Source organism: Opisthocomus hoazin, chromosome 9 (genome assembly GCF_030867145.1).
Source record: "Opisthocomus hoazin isolate bOpiHoa1 chromosome 9, bOpiHoa1.hap1, whole genome shotgun sequence".
NCBI classification, from domain to species: Eukaryota; Metazoa; Chordata; class Aves; order Opisthocomiformes; family Opisthocomidae; genus Opisthocomus; species Opisthocomus hoazin.
Window position 1 is genome coordinate 11,425,496 of NC_134422.1, and position 20,348 is coordinate 11,445,843.

Here is a 20,348-nt window from a genome sequence, read left to right on the forward strand (position 1 = left end):
CTTGCCTTGGCTAATTGTAGACATAAGTGGTGTGTATTTGATGGCTTTTGTACTCTGCAATAATATCCTGATGCTCAAGGTAGAATTTTGCATGTTCTCATCCTTGCAAGTCCTAGCACTACAGGTGATGAGGGAATATCCTTAAGGAAGTATGATATCACGTACTATGATACTGTTATATCGTGCACTGTTTTCTTCCTGTGTCAAGCTACGGAAGAGTTGACTAAGCTGTGCTTGTATCTCCTATGACTAAGGAGAAATTGGTCACAGTTGGCATTTAAGAATACTAATACCACTTTCTGGCATGCTAATTCATGTGGACAAGTTGTCTAGGGATGGATGTGACTGAAAAGAGAGCAAAATAAAGCAAGCAATTCAGAAGTATGCTTTTTTCCACTACAAATTCAGGTGTAGTGTATTTTAGAAAAAACCAGAAATAATAACCTTTCCATCTTGACTGACAGAACGGACTGACTACTACTTGATTTAACTTGTGAATATTTATAGGGCAAATCATGCAAATCTAAAGCTAATACTAAATCAAAATTTGTTGCTGAGTTACAACCCTGTGTTACTTAGTAGTGGCATTGATATTAATGAGTATTTTAATGTTGGCAGTGCAATTAGTCAGATACCTTTTTTAGGCAAAAGGAAGTTTCTAAGGGAGGGCTTTTAAAGTTAGTAAATAAAGATCTAGGAAATGTGAGTAGTTAGAAATTGAACTTAGACAGACTGGGACAGAAGAGTGCTCTATATCGTGAGCATCATTAACCTTAAAATATGTGGCTGAGCGTTGTGTTAAGTTCATCAGTGGGAAGCCGTAGATGGGTATTGAATGTACTCTCCCTGGTATGGTGTGCTGCCATCGTCATTGTTCCTTGATTTAAATCAAGTGGTGTGGCATAATTATTCAGTATGCTAGATGAGGTGACTGTGTCTTTAGACTTCTTGGAATCTGTGAATCTCTGTCCACAGCAGACTGTTCTTGCAGGTGTCCTGCAAAAGGGAAACTTCTGCCATCCTATTAATATTCTCTAACAGCAGTAAAGTCTCCTACAGTGCTAATGCAAAGACCTGTGAAGTCCTGTGAGGTACCCAGGAAAACTTCAGCTGACATCCTGTGGCTTCTGTGTGTATGAGCTGGTGCCTCTGGTTTATCTACTGAGAGAGAAGCTTTTCTTTCAAATTCATTTTAAAACTGAAGCTATGCGTGTACTTGCTTTTCAGTTTGATTCGTGAAGTTGCCTCTTACTTGTGATAGGCTTCTTACTAGCATGTTATGACAATTACAGCACGTGGTAAACTTAAATAGTAATTGCACTTTGCTACCTACTGCATGAAAATATCAACAATACAGAATGTGGTGTTAATGTTTACACAGTTCATACTAACAACTCCCTTAGCAGTTTATCTTTCTTTTATCTGTTGTTGTATTTTGGTGTTTGAGAAGCTACCTTTAAGTAAGGTAATGCTTCAGAAATGGCTTTTTAACTTTTTGACTTTTCAAATGGCAATATGGCATTTAAAATTTGAGAGAGATCAGAGGAGACTGTGTGAGCTGGAGCACTGAAGCAGTGCCTTGCATCCTCGATTTAGGATTCTCACTGACTGGGAAGTAAAGTGGAATGGTTTTGCTTAGCATTGCAAAAAGCACAGAGAACTAGTCATGTCCTTTTTTGATTGTTACTGAGTTTGGTGACGCAGCATGATTATTTATCAACTTAAAAGTTTTTGACCTGTACAGATGAAGAATCCTCAGTAAGGGTTGCTTTTCTCAATGTCAAAGTTAGTTTGCTTACCTTTTTGAGCTAAAATGCTTATTAGATACAAAGCCTACATTTTTAAATTCTATTTTAGATATAGTTAAACTACTTAAAATAACAAAAGGCAGGTGCATGCCTGTTACACTTGAGCATAATACAGCTTGAATATTTGCGAATCCATTTGGAGGAGCTGTGGAAGAACAGTTTCTCTTTTGAAGGATCTGCTGCGTGGTGATTGTTCTTTGATTTTCCCATGAATTGCATTGTAGCTGGTTCTTCTGTCAGTTCCTTTCCCTTTTACTTCCCCTTGTTCTTGGCCAAATACACGTCATGCTGCTGACTGCAACACCTTGCAGAACAGAAGATCTAAGAGGATCTTTACGCTGACTTGCATTAAATGCAGGCGCGTGTGTTTGCAAAGCGAGAACTATAGCCTGTGTACTTCTGGTAGATTTTGAGGTTTTAATCACAGTGCTTTTTTCTCCTTGGCACTATTTCTTCCCCCCCCACCAGTCTGGGCATCTAAGCAGGAAGAACTTAGGACTGTTCAAAGTGTGTTCTGTGAAAGGGGAGGTGAGCCTGTCTGAGCTTCAGTGCTCAGTGTAACATGGTTTGTCCTGTTGCCTGGCCTGATCCTGGAACGAGGTGCTTGAGTGCTACCACATAGTAAATTACCGAGAGTGAAGATCACCAGAAGGGTTGTGGTGATTTGTCAACTAATTATCTGTGTCTGTGTTTTTTGGGTTTTTTTTTTATCCACCAGTTTTTCAAAGTATTGGAAAAAACTTGCACAGAAAGACTTAAATCATGTTCATAACTGAAAGACAGACACACGTGTTCTGATGTGTTTGCACAGGCAAGGCTGTATAACTAAGTGTTGTACGAGCTTTCTGCCCTGTTGCGCTTGAGACATGTTAAGGCTGACTGCGTGCAGTTACTGCCACTTCCAAAGAGCCAATGCTCTGTAAATTCACACCATGGCAAACTATGTAACCAAGCCCTAAAATGTTCCAAATACCGTGTACCGTGAACTTGGATGAATACGTATTGCCTAAGTATTTATTGCATAAAACCTTAAAGGCAGTTCCTGGAAGAGATTGCAGGCAAAGGTACTTAAAAAAAAATTTAAAAAATCTGGAAGATACTGCTAGGATTGGTGAATTAGAAAACTAAGCAGTGCCATAGCAGTTAAACGCATGAATGCATCTCAGATTCTTTAAAGAAATTCTTCTGCTTTGCTAAATCAATCTCCTCTTAGATTTAACTGAACTGCAGGAACACGTAAGGATTGCAGAGTAGTGCTATCCAATTACTGTAATGCTGTTTGTTGTACCTCCTCCCCAGAAAAGGGACTGGCGTGTATAGAAGTTTGCTTTCATCCCTGTGATTCAACATTAGGCAATATTTTACTTCTGTGAGTAGAAAGAGGAGAGTATGTAGGTTTTCTGAAGACTGCAGCGTGCTGCTTGATGGCTGGTATGCTTTGTCGCTGTGCCTCTTGCAGGCAAATGTGCTGTTGGAGTGTCTGTGATGCAGGGGTGCGTAGCACTGTGTGAAGGAGGAAGGGAGCTTGGGGGACAGCAAGGGGGACAATGACAGCAGAAAAGCTGTAATTTTAGGTTCTAATGAAAGTGAAAATCCTGCTGTTTTTTCTTCTCCCCTCTGCAAAGTAAACAGTGAGATAGTGATCCGAAGCGTGGTGGCAGTACAGACAGTAAATGAGAATCCTGGATGGTTTGAGCCAAACTTAGTGATAGGCAGTGGCTCAGGTTGCCCAGAGAAGCTGTGGATGCCCCCTCCCTGGCAGGGTTCAAGGCCGGGCTGGACGGGGCTTTGAGCAGCCTGGCCTAGTGGAAGGTGTCCCTGCCCATGGCAGGGCAGTTGGAACTGGATGATCTATAAGGTCCCTTCCAACCCAAACCATTCTATGGTACGGGTCTTTTCCTTTAAAGTGCTGGATCTCTTCCTGTAGGGGGTGAAAAGATCTTGATATCCACAGATAGTACCTCATAAGTCCTCCTCCAGACTATGCCGAGCACAGAGCTTAATTACTCCTCACACAGAGTGTGTGTGGGGTTTTTTCCAAGCCGTCCCCATCAACCAAGCGTGAAAGTGTTTGATATTTACTGCAGCAAGTATCGTGTTCAAATTCCTCTTTGCTTTTTTTTTGAAGTCTCTTTGATATTCTTTTGCTTGTTGATAAGGTGCCATGTATTGCTGTGGGAATTTCATCGTGTGTTTAACAATTCTTCAGTAGCTGCATTGAGGAAAGAAAGTAAAATTAACTTTACGTACATGTGTTACGTTGTAGTTTTATTGTAATTGTAAAATCATTTGGGATCCTCTGTGTGTGCAGCTGAACACATATCACACAACACACTTCCATCACCTGATAAATGACTGCTTTGTTGACAGATGATGTCTCAGGCTGAGGGCCAGCAGAGAGACTTGATCAGGAGCATAGAATGCCTGCCTGTCTCCGGTCACCTTACATCCTTGGATCAAGACCTATTAATGCTCAAAGCAACTTCCATGGCAACTATGAACTGCTTAAATGACTGTTTCCATATTCTCCAGTTACAGCATGCTTCTCAACAAAAGGGATCCTTACCAGCAGGTGGGTATAGATGCTCACAAAGAGCATATAACAAATATGAATCCTTTCCTCTTTGCAAAAACGCTTGTTCCGCTAAATCTACTTTCGCATGGACAGAGAAAACTGTCGGCTGCCTGATTTCTTGTTGAGTTTTTCCAGAGTCCGACTTGTTGGTGTTGGGTAGAACTCCATGCATATTATAAATTTTTTTAATTGTTTATTCTATAAAGAAGTCTGTGGCAGCAACTGCGTAAATGTAATATCTAATTGTTGTGGAGCAACCCACAGCTCAGTAAAACACATAAGGCACCACAGCAAGAAGGCTGCGTTTGGGGTGTAACTGGCTGCTCAGGAACACTGATAGTAGAGGGGGAATTTTGTGGGATTGCAGGTTCTAGGATATGTGGTGTCCAGTACATCTCTGTCAAATATCATGCATTTCTGACTTTTTTTACACACTGAGTAACTATTATAAGCATTTACATGTGTGTAGCTTTCACTTCTAGTTAAGCGTTAAAATACGAAGTGCTACATTTGCACAAGTTTTAATAATGCTGTTTATATATCAGTGTTCTCATTCTGAGTTAACATCCTGGTCTAAAACATGTACTAAGATAAGTGTTGCATTCCATTCTGAGGCCAGCACAGACTTGTAAGCAAATGTAAATGTGTTAAAGGTAAAAAAAAAATAAAATCTCATTTCATAAACAACCAACCCCTCCAACAAACAAAAAAACCCCACAAACCCCAAACCCTACTGCTGGTGGGTGTGCAATAACGTGCATTCACAGACAGCAGACAAATACGTTGCTATGTCTGCACATTTGATCACTTCTGTGCAAGTAGGTGCTTTCCAGAATTGTTTCACCTGATTTGGGTGCAGTGTATGGAACTGAATGTGTTCTTTCCTGTTTGTAAATTCTTTTGCATCTTACTGTGATTTTTTGGATGTGTTTACTTTGTGGCTGTTTGTGAGCAAAAAGCTTTTGAGGATTCTTAAATGCTTCTGTTACACAACAGATATGATAGATATGGTAAGTATGTAACAAAGTACACTCATAAGTTGACTTGTACCTTATCTTTCCCATATTCCTATCATATTTGTGGTACTTGCTTTGCCAGGGCATATTATTTCAGAGCTGTAATTAGTTTAGCTTCTAAGATAAGAAATTGTGTTACATAAAAGTATTAAAACTGTATAAAAATAGTTTGTGATTCTTAAATTGCCACAGACATTAAAAGAGAAGACGTCAATAGGATGAATTAACAGTTTTGCTGTATTTCAGTTCAAAATTTCATTTTAAACATGAAAAACTGGATGATGCCTCTCAGTCTTTGTCTGGACTCCAAAGTTACTCACACTGAAAGAACTCTTCCTTTTTCCTCCGATTTTTGATGCGCAACTGTGGGAGGGGCACATCAGAAGTCTTTTTGTTTTGGCATTTTCGCATGTGTGCTACTAAGATGTTTCTTGACCCATTAGTGTATCTGGAGAAATAAGTAGGGCCCTGTGAGCACCACTGTAATAACACATGAAGAAGACAGAGTTTTTTTTTGATGAGCATTTTTGCTGGGTTTTGTATTTTTTTTTTTTTTTTAACTATGCAGGGAAAAGCTCAGTTCATCTGACTGCTATTCGGTTGGTATCTGCCTGTTAATGGCCAAATCTAAAAACATTGCTTGAAGATGTCCAAGTCTTGAAGATTTCTGGTGATATTGTAGAGAGATGGATGGAGAAGAGAGCAGCAGCAGATTGGGTGATGCGTTATTGGGGCTAGAGTTAAAACCAGACCATTAAAAGAATGCGTGGGCCTTTCTGCAGCCTTCCGCTGTCCCACTGGTGTGACCTTCCTTGAGACACTGTAATTCAAGGATTTGAAGGATTTTATTTTAGTTTTATTTTAAGTTTGTTTAGCTCAGATTTTCCCCCCCATGCTCAGGAGGGGTACGTATCATTCTGGTTGAACTGGTGGAGCCTTTGGTAGGCTTCAGAAGTTGATATAGAAAGGAAAAGGGTTGTGCCTTCATTCAAATGCTGCAAGAGACACTTCTGCATTTATGTGTAGGAAAATACAAAATGATTCAGGGAAAAAATCTTGAACACAGAATGTTCTATCTAATAAAATATATACAAGCACTATTTAATCTCTTAGGATTATAAAGGCAGGTCAGCATACTTCAGCTAGACACAAGCGAGATGCAGCAAGAAGTGATGATTGAAGAGGAGACTTGTCTAACAGAACATACTTTTTTCCACTTTGTTTAAATTCGTTTATGGGTCTGGTAAAGTGGTACTTGGTGGCTAAGAATGTGTTGGGCCAGTGCTTGTCAGGCTTAAAAAACAAGGATTAGATATTATGTAAGAGTGCCAGTTTGCTATAAATTGTTCAAAGAAAAAAAAACCCCACGAGAGTGAAAATACTGCCCAACTGCATCAAAGTATGCTATAAATCAGACTTGAAGATGAACAGGAAAGTTGCAGCCGTCGTCTTGAATTTAGGAAAAGTTAAAAGCGGCACAATAAAGTACTGAATTTAAAAAAAAAAAGGTACTTCATTATCGTAAAGGTGAATTGCAACAGCGATTTGCAACTCTTGAAGAAAAATGTTGAAAGTGAAGACTGTTGACAGTGAGAGGTCTGTGTTGTAGCAGAGGGGAAGTGCTGACAACTGTTTAAAAAAAAAAAAAAAGTGAAGACTTTTAGGGGAGGAGGAGATTGCAAGCAAAGAGAATAGCTTATGCTACCTGAAATAGTCGAGAGCCAGTCTGAGTATGATCCTCCAGTTGAAGAGGAGTATTAGTGTGGTATCCTGCCCACTCACAAAGATTAAAACACAACTGGTAGCTCGAATCACTTCAAAAAAAGTCTCCTGGAATTAACAGTGAAAATTAAACAGAGCTTTATAATAAAGAAGGTTAGTTTGGAAGTAGCTGATGGGGAGTAGAAAAGGGAGGCTACTTGTTAAATTCAAGTTAATATAGAGACAGTGAGTGTGGATTAACTGCAGCCTAGAATGTGCAATTAGAGATTGTTGTGTTGAAAGTTACAGCTCAGAAAGCAAGTACTGTTCAAGAAGAGTTTTTAAAAACAAGTAAAACCTTTTTATAAAGGTAAGCGTGACAGTGACATTCTGAGCATCTTATTTTTTTACTTCTCTGAAACTTCTGTTGAAATAGTTTAAACTGCAGAGGGATTCTCATTTCTTGCTATCTAATGAATTAATGAGTAACAGACTTGATGAAAATAAACTATATCTTGCTGGGCAAAAAGTTGTCTGGTCCCATTAGTAAAGCTGGACTTTTTTCCCTGCCCCCAGTATTTTCGCAGTGGAAATGCTGCTGTGTAGCTGAATTAAGCTTACTCTGCCTGTTGTGGTTGAGAACGTGACCTAGTTGCAGGTTACAGAGGTCTGGAAGCAGAGGATTGTGTATTGTATAGGAAGAGACGAGAGCTGCCTTGGTGTGGGTTCCGAAGCACAGAGAACTGCTGTGTGGGGGTAGAAATTCAGACTTCCTCATAACTTCTGTGTTTGCAGCCCAGCCCAGGTGGTTTGTCAGTTTGTGTATTCTTCAGTAAAAACTGATTGGAGTCACCTGTACGCTTATTAGCCTTTGAAAAAGAATGGAACATTTGTATTATTAATGAGGAACTTGATCTGTTCTGGTAGATTAGCTGAGAGTAACTAGAGATGCTGGAGTCATCGAGTGGGTAATAGCATTCCAAGCCCTGCAGCTTTTTTTTTTTTTTTTTTTTTGGAGCAACTATTATTTATTCAGCAGTGTGTGCTTGCCGCCTTGCAGTGGAGAAATGACAAGTATCCTCTCCAGAGAAAGCACCAGCAACAAAACTTTTTCTATTCTAGCTCTTTTTAGTCTAAAACTGAGCTGGGTTTGAGAAGCTGATAAGTAGTGGGCTCTTTTTCGGTACCAGTTAAAGAAAATTGTAAGGGTTACTTAACATTCCCGCGATCCTGGGTTCTTCCTGTAGTGTCTGATTACACCTTTCATGACACCAACTAGTTTCTCCAGTCCAAGTTGCATGTATTACAGCTCTCCAATCGCAGGGTTTGTGCTAATGATCGCTGAAGGTGGGGTCTCATTGCACCACGTTTGTTTAGTGGCTGCCGAAGGGATTGGCTGCAGGAGGAGTCGGCTGCTTTCAGCTTATTCCTTAAAATAATAGCTCTTTTGTGAAAACTGCTATTTACTGACCTTCCAGAGGATGAGCAAGTTTCAGCGCAAACTTTCTTTTGCTTCAGGGACGACAATCAGTTGGTTGGAACCGAAGATATCTCTGGCAAACCACTTCAAAAATGGAGCAGCTCAGAATTTCCCAGCAGAGATAAACAAGCCAGCATCTGTCAGAGAAGAGCAGTCCATTGCAGAACCCTGCCAGCTAACTAGGGTAAGGTAATGTGAACATCCCATTTCTGTGGGGAATTATTTTGAGGAATGTCTGCAAATATTTCAATTGTAATATGTGAAAATGATTTGATGACAATTCTTCTCACAGTTCTTGAACCGCTGTGTTGGAGGAAGAGCGAGTGCGGCTGCAGTAAATGAAACTTTCCACCTTGCTTTTTCAATAAAATTTTGCTGCTTTCTGTAACTAGCTGTCAAATGGAGGGAACCAATTGGGACAGTAATGCAAGGTGGTGTTGCAGTAGTCCCTTGCATTTTGATCTAAAACGACTGGAAATTCAGGTGCAAAAAACCTAATCGGAATACGTGACACTCAAAACGGACCCAAGAAGTGCTGCCTAAGTAGATGAGATGCAAAATTGCTGGTCTCCAGCAATTTAATATCCCCATCTTTCTGTTTTAGCTCTTGCTGTGTCTGTTTTTCTTAATCTGAGCAACTTGCATCACTTGACTTTAGGATGGTTTAATGTATTTGACATACAGCTGCAGCCTGTGTCATTATAACTGTCAAAATTGATTTAAAGTGCAAAATACTAAAGGATAAAACCAGCGGGGATTATGATAAAGAACATATTCTCCTAACTTGGCTAGAGAATCATAACTGCATTCTTTATATACTAGCTGGTTTCACACAGTTGGTTGCATGAGACTGTATCATTGTGAAAAGATAATGTGCCGCTGTATGTCTCTGCAGCAGCACTGGGCTATCTCATAGCAAAACCAAAACAGAAAAGATTTTTCAGTTGCTATAGTTTATAGATTTTTAAATGGATCTAAGTAGTTGCTACTAAGTTAAAAGAAAAAACGAAAGAAACCGGGTGCCTTCAAATCAATCAATTACTAGAAGGAGGAAGGAATTGGGCAAGTTACAGTTCAAGTGCTTGATGTGTATCACTGTCTGTATTTAGGATATGACTAGTCTTGTCACTCCTGAGTCAGGGTCTGAGCTCTGTGTGATGGCTTGGTCCCCTGTCTTTGGTGGCTGAGTGTTCACAAATTTACCATGACCTAGGGCTTTGCTTGGGCAGATGCAGATTGCTGCCCTCCTGCGGCATCCAGTGCCTCTCCCCTCTGCTTCTGCCTCCCTCCAGCTGTTTGCCCCTGGAGGATGCTGCTCAGAGCCCGAGGAATGCCACCATCCCTTCTGCCTGAAGCGTTCCACTTTCGGCTTGTGGCATGGTGGTTGTTAAAACGGTGCTAATGTAGTTTCTGCTAGTCTGTCTGGGTGCTTTAGTTACACTGACAGACAACCAGAGCGTGCAGTGTGCGTACGTGTGGGGTTTTTGTCATTGTTTTTATAAAACTACTCCAAGTTACTCTGCCTTTTTCCTGCACTGTTATGTATTGTCACTAGAAGCAACGTTGCTAGTGCTTGTAAGGCCAGCCTGTAGATCTGTTAATTGCTTGTTGTCGGGGGGGACGGTAAGCAAGTGACTAGGAGCCGCTGTTTGCTACAGCCTTTGGAGTAAGGATAGCAGCACTGGAAGGCCTGAACTAGTGTGGAGGTGGAGGGATGTTACTGAGGTGGTTGGAATTTCTGCAAGCTTTTGCTCCGCTATTTTTGTGTATGTGCTAGATGCTGGCTATTCTGCTACCTCACAAAACTTATAGGAAAACAGGTCATATTTCTTTTTATCTCCCCCGACTTGGGTGAGAGATGCTGTAAAACCTTAGCCCGAATCTTCTAGATGAAATCTGCACTGAGTTATCTTAATGTCCCTTTAAATTCTTCAGCTGTTTTTTGTCTGAGGGGTAGCTCTGTGCAGAGGTGTTTGTATTTAACTGTCCATGTATGAAAAAAAGACTATGTGAAGTCCTTTTTGGATATTGTCTGGCCAGTCACATCTTTGAGCTGATGTTTATGGCTCTTATCCCAGGAACCTGAAGAGATAAATCCAGATGAGGAGCTGGAGGATATCTGCGATGATAAAGAAGATGACCTAGGAGCGGTGGAAGAGCAGCGCAGTGTTATCTTGCATCTCTTGTCTCAGCTGAAACTTGGCATGGACTTAACAAGAGTGAGTAACTAAGCGTGAAGCCTGGCTGCAGTAACAACGACGTGCCATTTTCAAACTCTGCTCCTGTATTGAACAATATTAACTTTCAAATGAAATTGTGGCCTGTAGCAACTTCAGGTCCCAAGATACGATGTCCCCGTTTGAGGCAGGTTTTGAGTTAAATGTGCTGAGGGAGTGGGTTTTCTTTGATGCAACTGGCCACATCTTTTGTTACATCCTTTTTGTGTTTTCTAGTATGTTTTTGTTGGCTTTTCTATAATGGCCTGTTTTCTTTCCTGTGTTTTCACCTTACTTTTTTCATGCTCTTTCTACAGCCATCTCATATTTTTGGAATTATGTATTATAATTTTTTTTTAAGCTATTTTTTGAGCACTAACTACTTGGTCACTAGAAACTCTTGTGTTGTGGAGCTGCATTTCATAATTTGGAAAATAAGGTGTTATGAACAGGCCCTGCTGCCAAACTTAAACCCCTGCTGCTTAATCAGGAATTCATTGGCTTATTATTTCACTTACAGTGAAGACTGAAATTGATCTATCTCTCTTTCCTAGTTGGAACAAGTTGTCAATTCTGTGTCCCAGTTGCGACTTTTGGCTGTGTGTGTAGAATTGCCTTTAGTTCAGAGCAGGCAAAGCACTGAAATGTGACAAGCCTGACTTCAAAACAGGTAGTGAAGTTGTTAGAATCGCATTGAACTCAAAGATCAGGGTGCTGAAATGAAAAGCAACTTTAGTGTTCCAGGCTGGTGTTGCAACAACATGGCAAGTGTATTCAGCTTAGCTTGTTTATCTCTTAAGAGTCTGATGTCTGTGCTCTGCCTCTTCGAATGCAGCTGATTTGAACGGATTGCCTTGATCTCATGGTTGAGACACGCTGTGTTGCTCTTTACAACAATTAGTTGTGTGAGGTTAGTTGACACTACAGCAAAGGAAAAGACTGATGATACCCACAGCTTCTTACTGTACAGTATTGCTGTTGGTCCCACAAAGGACAGGACTGCTGTTTTTTATAGTGGTAAATATAACTGGGAAAGTATAAGGCCCTCTGCTCAGATGTACAGGACCGACCTATACCATGTTATTTCTTGTAGATGCTTGTCCTAGTTGCTGTGGTGAGAGAGACTCTGCAGGCCCTCAAGAGCACTGGCATAGCTTGCCTGCTTTTCTCTCCATTAGACAAAACCTTTCCCAGCCTCTGCTCTGTGAACCTTCCTTGCTGTAGTTTAAGCTCCTTCCTGCTTGTTTTCTCCTCCACAGATGTGTGGAACACATTATCTCTTCGCAGCTCTTTTATGTTTTTTGAGGCATGCTTAGTGTCTTTCAGCCTCTTTAGTCCTATTAGTAGTTAATGGGCTTTTTTTTGCCTTGTAAATTGCTTCTCTGGGGCCTCTGATCACTGCTCACATTTTACAAGAGGGTTGAGAAAGTTCAGCCTGAAAGTGTGATGTCCAAAACAGGACAGAATCCTCCACCCGAGAACTTCTCTTATAAAAGCGCCTGTCTGTCTGTTTTACTTACTAGAGCTTTCTGGGTTTTCTTTTATTTCAGGTGGTTCTTCCCACTTTTATTTTAGAGAAGCGATCATTGTTGGAGATGTACGCGGACTTCATGTCCCATCCAGATCTCTTCATTGCAATCACAGATGGCACTACCCCCGAGGAGAGGATGATCCGCTTCGTTGAGTATTATCTCACTTCATTTCACGAAGGTCGCAAAGGAGCTATTGCAAAGAAACCATACAATCCAATCATCGGGGAAACATTTCACTGCTCCTGGAGGATGCCGAAGAGCGAAGTAGCCGCTGACACTGGCAGTAACTTCTCTGCTCACTCCCCCTCAGAGCAAGTAACTCTGTCTAAAGATCTGGAAGGCCAAACAGAGCTGGACTACTATACAGTAAAATTTGTAGCCGAGCAAGTGTCCCACCATCCTCCTGTCTCAGGGTTTTACGCTGAATGTGTAGAGAGAAAGATGTGTGTCAATGCCCATGTTTGGACAAAAAGTAAATTCTTAGGAATGTCAATAGGAGTGACAATGGTTGGTGAGGGTAAGTGTAACTTCTGTTCTTTATTCAGTTTAGAAAGTGAAGTATTAATTTGAGAGGACATTTGATGTTGTATGCCTCGGGCAGAAACACGGGTGAATACCACTCAGTAGTTTTCTTTGAAAGACTTTTCAAAAAAATTTGCTTGCAGAGATGTCAGCTGCTGTAATCTCTGTGGTCTGTAAGCCTTAATGTACAGTCATTCAGTGATTCTTACTTTACTGCTTACAAAGTACAGAAGATACTACAAGCCCTTATTATAAACAGCAATTTTTCATATGGGAAAGAAATAGATAGGTTTGTGCTTTGCCGAAAATCAGGATTATATTTGGAAATAAAATTTTGACTTTTAAACCAAAGGGCAGTCGCTGTAATTGGAAACACTCGCAAATATCAATTTACAAGCATTGGACAAACGAATTTGCATCAGACATTTGTTAAATAGGAGTGTTGTTCAATTTGCATATATTGCACTTATGTATCTTATTACGCAAGTTTAATTTTAACTACAGAAATTGGATCCTTTAGGGACAGAGAAAGGTAACTGTACTTAAACTGTAATTTCCCTTTAGTACTAGTATTTATTGCGAGAGATGAGACATCGTCTCCCATTCTGTGCCCCTGCGTATATTGCCCAGTAACTGGGGATTCCCGGCACGTGCGTGTGAACTGCGTACATGGCAGGGGATGTGGGAGGCACATCTCGATGCTTTGGCTGGACCAGGTAATTTCTGATGTGAATATCTCCTCTTGGGCATTTCTCAAATCATGTCATAACTTTTCAGACTTTCTCACGTTTTTCATACTGATGGAAGATGCACAGAGGCATGGGTCGGTGCAGGCAGAAGTCGGTTGTCTTGCTGTGTTCTTGTAATGGCAAGAGGTAGATCTTGTGGGGTTTTTTTTTTTTATTGGAGTAAAACAAACCCACACATCTTAAACCCCAAAGAATACTCTAGGTTTTTATGAGATTCCTGATTTATTGCAAAAGCTACTGTCAGGAAAGAGTTGGGTTTATCTTGGCAGAGAGGTGTGGCAGGGAGGATTGTCTCTGCTGCCTGCCTTCAGATAGGGTAGGGTGTGTTAGAGAGAGGAAAAACAGAACCAGGAATATTGGCCTTCCTCAAAATCTGCAGTTCAGGATATTAATTTGTTATTTGCTTTTGACAGCATAAGTCTTGTGTTGCCCTGCTCTAGTACCATCAGTAAGAGAGTGACCAGCCCTTTTACATACTACTGAAAAGTATGTTGCACAGCACGATATTGTACTTTGTGGAGCAGTATTGTTAGGATGAATGTCTTTTCCCAAAAGAAACATGAATGCATGTTACCCAGGTTTGTACTTTCAGGAAAATGTTTGTATCTAGAATCAGTAATAAATTTCAGTTTCATGGTTGGTTTTTTTTTGGTAGTGTAGTTGTTTTTTTTGTGTGTGTGCATGAGGGGCTATGAGGAAAGGTAGTTGGATGTAGTATTGGATATCTGTTTCAATAACTAGTTTGGTCTTTTCTAAAATGGTGCTGATTTAGGGATTCTTATATTTCTTCACACAGGCCTCTTAAGTCTCTTGGAACATGGGGAAGAATACACATTCTCTCTGCCCTGTGCATACGCTCGGTCAATTTTAACTGTTCCCTGGGTAGAACTGGGAGGAAAAGTCAACATTAACTGTGCAAAGACTGGGTATTCTGCAAGTATTAACTTTCACACCAAGCCCTTCTACGGTGGCAAATTGCATCGGTGAGAACACCTTTTGTTTTTTCTATTTTTCCCATGTAAACCACACTCTAGAACTGCTGTAGCTGTGCAACTCCCCTGTTCTGCATGCGGAGTAATACTCATTTGAGAGTCTGAGAAAACCTAGTTTTTCCTGTTTATGAACACTTGAGTAATTACTGTGCTCATAAACAACATCATAACTAAAGAACTGCATCTCATGTGATTCGCAAGGAAAAATTAGGTTGCATTTGAAGACAGTAAGGAAGTTCCATGTTTGTCTGACTCTGTTCAAAGCACTGGGAAAACAGAGCTCCTGGCTTAACTCCTGGCTGCCACAGGTTCGTGTGTTTCTGTTAGAAGTTGGTTTCCTCTTTTCCGATGTGCTCTTTGTTTGAAATGAGGTTGATCTTGCTGTCTTAAAGGGTTGCAGGTTGTTTGCAGCACGCTTTGTAGTTGCGCTGCGGGGGTCATTAGTAAGCAGTCTGTTGTTACTTACTGGTCTTTGGATTTTTGTGTAAGAAACAGATGACTCAAGTTTAAGCAACTTACAGAAAATCTCTAGGTAAAACACCTATTTTAAAAGACAAAGATGGTAATTCTTGTAGGGGTAATTTTTCGTGTGTATGCGTGTTTGGAAACTTAACAAATGAAAGAAAGAAGATCCAGGGAAAGCTTGCTTGGGACTACTTTTAGCGGATTCTAGGAAATGTCTGCACAGCTGGTGCAAAAGCTTCTGAAACTCACTGATATTGATGTGTTTAGACACTTTACAGTAAGACTGTTGCAGATTAGCCTTGTGCTAATACAGGGACAATTAATTGAGGAAGGAGAAGGTTAAGTAGTAGTTACACAAAGAATATTCCTTAATAATGCTCTTATTCCAGAGCATTTTGCTCTCAGCCGTTCACTGGATGGTGCTTGTTTAAACCTTTCTTAGATTAAATGTGTTAGAGATGATAATAAAATATGTAACAGCCTAGACCTTCAGAACTTCTTAAATGTGGGTTGCTCTCACAGGTTGCAAAAAATCAGCAGTCTCCTCTAAATCACTTTTCCCGAAGCAGTAGGGTAAGGCCATATTTATTGCTTAAAGGAAAACAGCACCCCCCCCCCCCCCCCCCCAAACCTCCGTCTTGAAGTGCTTTGCCCCATAAATTCCCATATATGCTTTGAGTTTATCTTTCAACTACAGCTCCCCTGTTCCAGTGGCGTCTGGAGAAGTGAAGCTTACATGTAGCTATGTTTCACTTGCAACAGTTTTGAAGTGATGCATCCTTTGAATTTTTGTTTCTGTTGCTTACAATGTATCTTCCACTTTGCAATAGCTCCTATTGTGCCATAAAAAAGAAGCGATAGGATGCAATTTTGGTTCAATGGTTTAATTCTGGAAACTGTTTTGTTATTTTTCTCTCTGAAATTAGTCACAGAGGTAGAGGCTTTTTGAAGAGAGGTCTGTTCAAGGTACTGTAACTATTGAAAATTTGACGTGGTGATGATTAGACATTGCCAAAAGAATCTCTTGATGGGGGAGCAGCAATGTTGTCATGGTTACTCAGAGCGCAAGTGAGTTGCTATGGCAATGTTATAGATTTTTTTTTTTTTTTTGTAGAGTGACCCTTGTTGTTAGAGCTCAGCTGAATGTTGGCTCCTTGCTCCTGTCCCTCTTTAGCTTGATGAAATAGAGGATCATGGTAACGAATAGCTAGGCGTATATCAGTCATGCTAAGCTTACAAATAAGTGCTAGGAGATTTTTATCACTAATATTAATTCAGGCAGATATTATGATCTGTAATGCTGGGAATGGTTTTGTGTCATAGCAATGCAACTTGAAGAAATATAGGTTGCAATGGGAGTTTAATGCAGCAGCTCAGTACTGCGCCTTAGTAGTGAGTGATATAACCTTGTTTAAGCTGAGCAGAGACAGTAATTTTGTAATTGATATTAAAATACTGAATGTCAGTATTGTGTTGTAACCACACAATGCTTGGAAAAATTAAGCTCTTAAACTGGTGACGATGTAGCTGCAAAGTCTGAACGGGGTGGTCGCTGGCATTCTGTGGGTTCGGTCTGTTCAGAGATCTCTTGGGAGGGGACAGGGACTCCACCACATGTGATAGTTTGGTGAGGTGTGGAAGTCACAGGGTGAAAAAGCAGCACAAGATGAAGGCTGCTTGCTTGTTGCCTACTCTTTCAGTTGTTTTCAGAAACAACTGAAAACTTAGTGCCTGTTACCTTCCACAAAAAAAAAAAAAAAGAGTAATAGTTTAATGTAAATGTGCCTTATTGCTCATCTTGCTCCAACCTTGGCCTGTTTTCTTGAATGAATCTTAAATTTTTGTAATAGAAAACTGTGCCTGAGCAGCACATACTTATCAGTCTGTTTTTTTGGAAGGTCTTTCTAATAAATTTAAACTAGGTTTGAGCTGCTGGACCGTGATGTGGCTCTCGCTGCCTCCTGCTTGTGCGGGATGTGGCAGAAACCCTGGCTGCTGCCTCCTGCTCTGAGCTGGCTGCAAGCTTTCCCCACTTGCCCTGGGGATTCCCCACAGGTCTGATTTGACTGGCATCCAGCATCTCTGTGATGGAAGGTCTGGCCTGTGAGACTCGTTTGGTCACCCAAGAAATTAATTTCTCTGTTTTGATGCCAGGCTCGGGGGGGACAGGTAGGTGCAGGCACAGCTGGAAGTGGCTGGTGTGTGTGGAAGAAGGGAAGTGGCATCTGCGTGTCCTGTGCTCTTTTCTTCCTTTGGGCATGGCCCCGCAGCCAGCGTGGGCGAGGTGGGAGCACAGAAGAGCTGCTTTCTGCTCCTCTGTATGCATTTGTTCAAAGGAAGTAAGAGCAAACCAGTGGTGTGCAAGTTAGCTATTATTAGCTGCACATAATGTAAGTGTGAAAGGAGATGTGAGGTGCACTTTGTGTGAGCGCTGATGAACGGTGGGAAGGGGAGCTGGGGAGTGGTGTGTTGTAGAAAGCTTCTGTACGGGTAGTTGCAGCTTAATTGGAGCTGGAGACAGTGTCCTCTGTGAATACTGCAGCACCTTACGAGTCTTGTTTGCATAGTTTGCAGACCCTTTTGTTTCTTCTTTCTGGGAGAAAAGTTCTGTTTGAGGGTGGCGATTGGCTTGCCTGGCTGTGCTCAGTGAGCTTCTGCTCCTGGACTGAGGGTGAAGTGAGTGCCGGGAGGTCTTTGGGCAGTCTTGATGTTGAAAAGAAAAATATGCATCAGTGTGTGTAATTATGGTGATACTTGAGCATCTGTGCAACACAATGAAATATTGCATATTAGAAAGACATTTTAAATATCTTGGTTTTGGCAAAGGTTTCTGTGGAAGACACAGGAGAGAAACTGAGTTCTCCTGATTCCTGGTTTCCTGCCTTGCTTTCTGCCTTTATGTGTCTGCTGCTTATGTGAGCAACGTAAAAATACATATGGAGAACATTGAGATGTAAAGATGTGAGGTAAAGTGCCAGCAGGTAGTGTGATACATTTTTGGTAGAAAGTTTAATTTGTGTTTTTTAAGTCTGGACTATGCATCTGTTGTGGTGTTTGAAGTGGAAATGATCAACTGCTTATTACATGTGAACCATTCTATGTTAGTTTGCTTTTTCATTTTCAATTCTGTTAAAAGGTTTGAAGGAAGCTTAAGCTGAAGCCAAAAATGGAGTTTCCTGGGTAACGTGAAGAGAACTAGAGCAAGGAGTGAAAGTCACTTTGCTCTCTGAGCTTCTCTGTGCAAATGCAGTTCAAGTAACTAACATTTTTCAAGACACTGTGACAGGCTTGCAAACTTGTTCAGAATGAAGCTGAGTGATTTTGCAAGCAATAGTCCTCCTGTGTCTTCAGCCATGGCCTTTTAAGAACAGAAATTGTTTTTCTAGAGTCACAGGTGAAGTGAAGCAGAACACGACGAACACAGTGGTGTGCAGAGTGCAAGGGGAGTGGAACAGTGTGCTCGAGTTCACCTACAGCAACGGGGAGACAAAATACGTGGACTTGACAAAGCTGTCTGTGACAAGAAAACGAGTCCGGCCCCTGGAGAGACAAGGACCCTTTGAATCTAGGTAGAGGATGTGTTTGCTGTTGTCTGACCCTTTGTGTCCTAAGCAGTCTGTGGATTGCTTTGGGAAGACTTGCAAATGTAGATAACATTTGTGGATAATGCTTAGCAGCAGTGATCTGAATTTCTTTTTTTTTTTTTAAAAAAAAAACCAAAACCGAAATGCATGATTAAAAAGTGCAAAGAACAAAAACAGCCAGGTGCCTGCACATCTTGTCTCTTTTATTCATGGTCAGAGTTCTCCTATGAGTTCATAAAGTGCCTCCTAGAATAGAGCCTCCGTGTTTGTTTTGTTTATAACCATCAGCCACGCAGCAGGGCAGCTCCTGAGAGGGGAGGTCCTTGCATGGAACTGCTTGTTGAGTAACACTCCCATGGCAACTTTACAGGGTAGGCAAACGGGCGTTAGATTGGCACAGCCAAAACCTCAGAGCCGTTCCTGTCTGCTCCTCGTTGCCAGCGCGGCTGTGAGACTTGACCGTGAGCTCTTCCACCTGCGCTGCGCCGTCGTGCTCCGACCTGGGTTGGTTTGGCGTGCGTAAGCAGAGGGAGCGCTCCTGTTCTGACAGAAATCGTGTGGCCGTTCTGTAGTTCGAGGTGGCAGGCTGGGAAAACTTTTGGAAACTAAAGTTAGCCATTTCTTTTGTAGGAGGCTGTGGCAGCATGTAACAGAGTCTCTGCGGGATGGAGACATCGATAAGGCTACGGAGCACAAGCGAGCCCTTGAAGAACGACAGAGGAATGAAGAGAGGCTTCGTGCTGAAACAGAAACACCTTGGTGTACTAAATACTTCCTTAAAGAAGTAAGTTCCCCAGCAGTTAGCTGTTGATGAAGGTAGAGGCAGAGCTATAATGAAAGCAGGTGCACGTGTGGGTCCGTGTCCTGTCAGAATAGACTATTTGGCCATAGATCTTGTAGTTTAGCTCCATGGGATCCATAGGAGTACAGTTACACTTAGGAGTAAGCACTCTCAAACATGTAAAGGTGTGACTTTACCCTGCACTTCCCACTTTGGTTTGGTGATTGCCTTGCAAATAAATGTTTGCCTGTTTTGTGGTTTGGTTTGTTTTGCCGAGCGCAGCACCATGGTACATGGAAAACAGCTTTACACGTACGTGTCTAAGTGCACTGTAGCAATAAATACCCAAAGAAAATAATCAGTAGTACTAATTTTGCTCATGTTGTATGCGTGTGAACCCAAGATATTACTGTTAGCAAGAGGGAACACGAGTTCATTCTCAACTTGGAACTTTTTGTGTTCTTGTACATTACGTTTTGGATGGAGCTTATTTGTTCAATGGCTTAACCTGTATTTCAGTAATGGTAGTAATAATAATGTAGTAAGACTTTTAACCCGATGAACTACAGACTGCCTGGGAAGGCTGGGGGCTGCGGTGTGGTAACTTTGAAACAGGCTTTCCTTGTGGTCTGGATGATGAGACCCTGCTTGCGTAGAGAGCTTTGAGCCCCGTGCAAGAGGGGAGGACTCAACTGCAATTTATGCTGTAGTAGTTTAGATTTTCCTTGTAGTGAAAGCTGTAGCGTTCTGTAACTGCAGTAATGTAACTTCCCCTATCTGTGGTCTAGCAAGGGTTTAAAGCATAGGCTCAGAAGGGATTTTTTTTCTTTTTTTTTCCTGTTTTTTTTTTTTTTAAAGTTCAGGACTATCTGTTAGTTCCAATAAAGTTTTTTGTTCTCTAGAGCTATGTTAATATGATTAGCTCAG

At 41.3% G+C, this 20,348-nt stretch overlaps 1 protein-coding gene across 2 annotated transcripts in view; it reads left to right on the plus strand.

Moving 5' to 3' along the window:
• Positions 1 to 20,348, plus strand: part of OSBPL11 (oxysterol binding protein like 11) — a 47,524-nt gene that overhangs the window by 21,390 nt on the left and 5,786 nt on the right. For both annotated transcript variants that reach the window (XR_012764974.1, XM_075429762.1), the window contains exons 6-12: positions 4,179 to 4,380; positions 8,619 to 8,764; positions 10,659 to 10,799; positions 12,347 to 12,845; positions 14,396 to 14,582; positions 18,443 to 18,625; positions 19,271 to 19,424. Coding sequence is in view for 1 of the 2 variants with exons in the window: in XM_075429762.1 (XP_075285877.1) it covers positions 4,179 to 4,380; positions 8,619 to 8,764; positions 10,659 to 10,799; positions 12,347 to 12,845; positions 14,396 to 14,582; positions 18,443 to 18,625; positions 19,271 to 19,424 (1,512 nt within the window). In the remaining variant the exon portion in view is untranslated. The remainder of the gene's footprint in view (positions 1 to 4,178; positions 4,381 to 8,618; positions 8,765 to 10,658; positions 10,800 to 12,346; positions 12,846 to 14,395; positions 14,583 to 18,442; positions 18,626 to 19,270; positions 19,425 to 20,348) is intronic.